The sequence below is a fragment of the Neovison vison genome, chromosome 14 (assembly GCF_020171115.1).
Source record: "Neovison vison isolate M4711 chromosome 14, ASM_NN_V1, whole genome shotgun sequence".
NCBI lineage: Eukaryota > Metazoa > Chordata > Mammalia > Carnivora > Mustelidae > Neogale > Neogale vison.
The window spans coordinates 27,684,514-27,690,883 of record NC_058104.1 but is presented as its reverse complement, the minus strand read 5'-3'; the positions used below and the strand labels follow the sequence as shown (position 1 = coordinate 27,690,883).

Genomic DNA, 6,370 nt, shown 5'->3' with positions numbered 1-6,370 from the left:
TGCTGCCCACTGCAAGGGCCAGGGAACCCAAGGCTCCGGGGTCCTCAGTCTGAGATACTATGTGTCAACGGCAAAGCTGCTATAACTTGAAAGACCTTTAGATTCACAAATGTTTTTGAAAAAGGTGATCCTAAGAACTTTACTTTTGTCTTAAGGAAAAATCAGAAATTCAGATGAAGCTTTGTTCCCCATGGTATTTATCTTAACATTCTTTTTTTTTTTTTTTTTTTTTAAGATTTCATTTATTTGAGAGAGAGAGAGAAAGAGCACGAGCAGGGAAGGAGCAGAGAGAGAAGGACATACAGACTCCGCACTGAGCATGGATCCTGACATGGGGCTCCATCTCAGGACCCTGGGATCACGACCTGAGCCAAAATCCAAGAGTTGGACACCAAGCCAACTGAGCCACCCAGGTACCCCATGACATTCTTGATAATACTGAAAAAGTAGAAGCAGCTTCAATGTCCGACAGTAAGGTAGGGTTAGTTAGATAGATTTTGGCATACCTACAAGATGGATTACTAAGCAGCCATTACAAATATTTGTAAAGAGTGTTTAATGTTACAAAGAGGTCTTAATGATGTGGGAAAATGGTAGTGATATAACACCAGATGAAAAAAGAAACTGGTTATAAAATGGTACAATATGATGCTGATTGTGGGGAAAAAAAAATTGCATGAAGGAAAATCTGCCACAAGGGCAGCATGGTCTCAAGTTGGAAAATTTGTGGGAGATACAAACAGAAAACGAGAAACTTCTTTATACTTTCTATACTTTTAAAAGGTTTACTGGGTATGTGGATAACTTCCATAGTCAAGGAAAAAGTAAAAAACGTTAAAAATCCTGTGTACGTGGTTTCCATTTTTATTTTCTCTGATGGATGGTTGCACATCAGCGAATCTTGAGTTACGCTAACTACGTTAGGCCGGTCACAACACACACACGCACAGAGAGGTCACATGGGCTGTGCCGGGCTGGCTGTCGCAAATGTACATCAAGTTACACAGGTGGAATTATTAGGCTGGTTAAAATACACCACCAAACGATGGGACACGGTTGGGTCAGGCCACCTCTCCCGCCTGCCGCTGCTGTTTCCGGAGGTCTTTGTGTTAGGCTGGTGAGTGGTGTCCTGCTGGCACTCCCTCCAGTGGCCCCCAGTGGGTGGAGAGCGCCTGAATCAGCATCTGCTCTGGGTCCCCTTCTCATCTGCCCATGCCTGGTGTTGGAGCCTCCAGCACTCTGCTACCTCTTCTGAGCACTGGTTGTGCTCCAGCCCAGGCCCTCATACCCACTTTGCTCCACACACCTGGGGCAGACATTGCAAGGGAATGTTTTCTGTTATCACTCCTTCTAGAATGCCTATTTGAAGAGCAAATGGACACACTCCCGATGTGAACCGTGCCCAGACACAGGAGGGGAAGAAGCAGGAGACGTAACCACAACACCACACACAAGCTCAGTCTTTACAGATGGGCCTTCATGTCTCCAAGACGCATGGGCTGTGTGGAGCCCTCCAGAGCACAGCCCCTGGGAGAGGACAGATGGGAGATGGGAGCTGTGCCCATCCAGGGCAGGCCTGATAGCAGAGCTAGAAGGGTGGATGGGGGATGTGTCCAACATGGTGCTAGATTGTTGAAAAGTCACGACTATACACACCTGGGGATCATGCCCCTCTCCCAGTTCATTCGCACGGTAGGTTAGATATAGATAGATAGAAGTGGAGATATACTTTTTCAAGGGAGGACCTTTCCTGGTGGTTGGATAAACAGTGAGACAGACTCCTGGGTTTGGCATGCTCTGGGGGGGGCCATGCGACAGTGAGGGACTCCCTATTGCTACACTCTGTACAGGGCGGCCGGGCCCGCCCGCCACGCCCACGGCCCCTGGCGGCAGTCATAGGCTTGCCTTCAACCCCTTCTGCCTTGGAGAGCTCTTGGGCCCCTGTGAAATGGGGGCTATGAAGACAAGAGGGTGGGAGGGGGGGTCCCCGTGGCCCCGGGGGCACCCCACATGGGGGGCTACATGATATTACACTGGGTGGCTCCGCAGCAATCCTTGATGAGTGCCAGCCCAGTCTTGGCCACCGTGGGCTTGCTAGGTGGAGGCTCTGCTTTCTTCTCTGCTCGGGAGCCTGCAGCAGGATAGGGGCACAGAAAGAGAGAGGGGAAAAGGGAGAGAGGAAGAGGTGACATAAGGAGATCCCCGACCATCAGTAGCTCCTGTCCCATCCCAACCCCTAGCCAGGCCTTGCTCCAACTCTACAGATCAGGTGCGGTGGAGAGCTGGCATGTGTTTTATATGGTTCCAATAACTATTCCCACCTCCCTGGGAGCCCCGTGGCTTTCAGTTCTCAGCTTCCAGTCACAGCCTTGAGCTCTTATCCTATTCAGTTCTCTTCGTCATTGTATCTGCCAAGCCTGACACAGGGTCTGGCATTCAAAGTATTTGGTGAATGGATAAATGGGAAATATTGTCCAAGTCACTTTAATCTGGGGTTTCATGTCTTTCAGTTCTGGGAATTGGTCATACATTATCCTTCCAGAAAACTCCTTGTTTTCTGTTATCACTCCTTCTAGAATGCCTATTTGAAGAAGCTGGACTTCCTTATTCTCTCTTCCATGTTTTGGAAGACATTTGCCATATCTTTGTCTCTTTGTGTTATGTGCTGGTTAATTTCCTCAGTTCTGTTTTCCAATTTATGAATTCTCCCTCCAGCTCTGTTTAATCTACAGGTTTTTACTTCTGTGACAGTTTTTTAAGAAACATAATTATTTGCAAATCTACCAATTCTTTTCTCATGGCATCCTGCTATTTCATTTTGGGTTTTATCCCTTCTCTTATCTCTTTCATCATTTTAAATATACTTTGTTTTCTCTTTTAAATATATTTTTTTTAAGATTTTATTTATTTATTTGAGAGAGAGACAGTGAGAGAGAGCATGAGCAAGGAGAAGGCCAGAGAGCGAAGCAGACTCCCCATGGAGCTGGGAGCCTGATGCGGGACTCGATCCCGGGACTCCAGGATCATGACCTGAGCCGAAGGCAGTCGTCCAACCAACTGAGCCACCCAGGCATCCCTGTTTTCTCTTTTAGATAGTTTGTTATCTCCAGTTCTTGGGAAGACATTCTCTTTGTGGTATCTACTGACTCCACTCATGGGGTTCAGTCCTTTATGGGTTTAAAATTTTTATCAACAGTTTATTTTCATAGAGTTGTTTGTTGTTGGTTTTTTCCCCAAACTGTGGGTTACATATTGTGGGATGCAGAAAGGTCCTCACTGAGCAGTTTTGCATCGCTTTGCTGGGACCCCAGAGATTTCAGTAGCTTTTTATTAGTTTTAATTTTTCAACTTTATATCCCAGCACTAGAAGATTTGTGCAAATTTGGACGCTTGGCCCTTTGCGTGGGGTACAAAAAAACGGGTGTTTTGATTTCTTGCCAGATTACTTTTTGCTATTCATAACCGTGCTTTCCTTGCTCCTCCTCTCTCCCATTAGGTGGACTTTTTCTGATTGGCTTTTCATGAAAGAGACAGTCCACTGAGGATGCTGGATTTAGGCAAGGACCATATGCCTTGTGATATTAGGGGCCTGAAGAAGGGGACCTTCTTCTTTCTTTATTCCCTTGTACTCTACCCCACATTTCATGGGATCTTAATAGATGGTCAAGGAAAACTGAGTTTGTGGCCATGATAAATGGTGGCAGCCTTTGGGTTTTATCTTCCTAGCAAGATTTCCAGTCTCCTCACTCTGATAACAGTTGATGTCTCTGGGGCTACAGAAGCAGGCATGCAACACAGATCTGGCCAATCATAGCATCCCAGCCTCTTGATGATGGCAAAGGCCTAGGAGGTGGGAAAATGATCTGAGAAGGGCCAGTCAGAGTATTCCCCCGAGATTGATGTGTTTGGATACCAGGAGAGAGAATGTATGGTGTTGTCTTGCTGCTGCTAATTTATGGTTCTGGAGTTCAGGCCCCAGGAAGAAGGCCCATCCATGTAGTAGGAGAAAAGGAAGCTCACATACGAAGAGGGGCAGAAATAGAAACAGAAGGAAAATGAAGGCATTCTAACAGTGTCTAGTTCTCAAAGCTGGTTCCTGTTGCTCTTCTTCAAATCCCCCTTTGTGCTATTGCAAATTTGAATTGAGTATGTTTCCTATAACTAAAAGTAGCCTCACTGGGTCAACAAAGAGAAGCAGAACCTGTTACCACTTTTATAGGCTAATAGATATTGGCACCAAACAGAAGGTCAAATATGTAGCATTTCCCAAACTTATTTCACATGGAACCTTTTTGCTCTGATTATCAACAGAGGCTGGATTTCCCTGAGCCTCAGCCCCCACCTTTCTGCCTCAGTGGCCATGCAACTTCTGAGAAATCCACCAAACCTACAATTGGTAAGAGATAGCTGCTGCTAGGACCAGCTACAGTCTGTCCAGCCCCGGGCAAAATGAAAATGCAGGGCCCCTTGTTCCAAAACTATTAAGAACCTCAAGATAGCAGGAGCAGAACATGAAAACAAGCACAGTGCCCTTCTGGGCATCGGGGCCTGGGAAGCCTCCTTGGAGGCATGCCCATGAAGCTGGCCCCACCTGCAGCCATCATGTGCCCAAGTCTGATCTCTAGAAAGTATTTTGTTATCCCCCCTCTGGCTCCCAGACCTATTTAAAATTTCCTTTTCTCCTGAATGGGGGAAGGAGGAAGAAGAATGTAGGCACTCACTGGCTGGAGATTTGGTTACTTTATCTAGGGGTTTTAACTTGATTCTCAGGAAATCCGCCATTTCCTTGTCTTCTTCTTGCTCCCTGTGGAGACAGGCATGTAAAGACAAGAGGGAAGTAGAGTAAGCAAGGAAAGCATCAGGGAACTGAGGAAATGGGGCCAGAGGTTAAGTGTGTGGGACCACGCATCAGGCTCTGTGGCTGGTGTGGGTATGCTTCTGTGTATTGTGTGCGGCTGATACGTGTATGCTGCATGTTACATGTGGATGGGGAATGTATGTTCTGTTTTATGCGTGGGTGGTGTGCCCATGTTTTTTTGGTGTGTGTTACGTGTCAGTGGTGTGTACATGTTGCATCTGAAGAACTTACTCTGAACCACAGACATGTATCAACAATGGAGTAACTATCTCCCTGGGGCCCAGGTGAGATCCCAGGGCAAAGGCAAGGCCATGCTAGGACCCAGCCTCTGCAGGGGTTTCAGTGAGCTGAGTAATACTTCTCCTGACCCTGTACCCTTAAGTCACCTACACATCTGTGTTCCCATGAGGTCTGTGGTAAGTGTCAGCAATTCACCTGAACTCTTCCAAGGGTCATCAGGAACAAAGTCAGCAGGCCCAGCCTGGCTGAGCCAGGCGAGGAGCATTCCAGCCCTCAGAGGACCCAGGAGAACAGACAATAAAGAGCTAGATGCCTCCTAGGTTGGAAGAAGACCTGTGAGCCTCTGTCCTTGTGGGGCCTTCCAAAGGCATGGCTCCAGGACAAAAATACTCAAGAATCAACATTCCTTTCCTTTGAGTGGGTGCTCTGTGCCTCCAGTGCCCATGGTTGTCCAGATCAAGTGGCAGGTGCATCTGCAAATAGGAGACCCTGAGAGCTAGGGAGTAGTGCTGGAGCCACCAAGGTGGGGGACAGTGAGGGGGTTTGGGGGAGGGGGAGGAGAAGAGAACAAAACCCGGAAGTGGAGAGGGCAGGCAAGGAAGCGAGTCAACCCAAGGGGCAGGGTTTCTGTAGAAACCCACAGAAGATTCAGGAAGTGGCCTTGATGACCAGTTTGCCTTGGGAGAAAGGTCAGTGAAGAGAATGCGTAGGAGGCTCTGTCACGCGTCATGTGATATAATTCCTCCCTGGTCACCTCCTCAAGTAGCATTGTCTTAGGACCCACAGGCCTTTGCAAGACTTTCTGGAGCTGGATTCCAGTTTCCCTGGGATGTGCAACAGGTCCTCAGACCGGAAGGCTGGGGGTTCATTTGGACCCAGTATGTGGGCGCATTTGTTGAGGCCACACCTGTCAGGCCAGGCCATGAGTCCCTGCAGCAGAAGACAGCTTTGAGAGGAGACCAAGGACTGCGTTCTAGCAGCACTGGGATGGGAGCCCACTCACCTTAGCCGCTCGACCTCCGCATCATCCACCAGAAAGTCTCTCTTCTGCACCAGCTTGTGGATCTTCTGGATTAGCTCATCCTCTCTCTGCTTTTGCAGCTTGGTCTTTTCTTTTTCTGGGAAAAAGAAAACACCAGCAAAGAAACTGTCAAGTGCAAATGCTAGAAGCACATAAGTCCAGGGGCCTGGGTTGGATCCCGGCTCTGCCATGTCCCTCGCTGGGTGAACTTGATATTCAAGGTCAACTGGACCTCTTCAAGCCTCAGTTTC

The 6,370-nt window shown here is 47.9% G+C and overlaps 1 protein-coding gene across 1 annotated transcript in view; it reads right to left on the bottom strand.

Moving 5' to 3' along the window:
- Positions 1-841: 841 nt before the first annotated feature.
- Positions 842-6,370, bottom strand: part of BMERB1 (bMERB domain containing 1) — a 106,803-nt gene continuing 101,274 nt past the window's right edge. The window contains exons 4-6 of the mRNA XM_044233249.1: positions 6,102-6,216; positions 4,722-4,804; positions 842-2,131 (exon numbers count right to left, since the gene is read on the bottom strand). Coding sequence (XP_044089184.1) covers positions 2,019-2,131; positions 4,722-4,804; positions 6,102-6,216 — 311 coding nt within the window. The 3' untranslated portion in view covers positions 842-2,018. The remainder of the gene's footprint in view (positions 2,132-4,721; positions 4,805-6,101; positions 6,217-6,370) is intronic.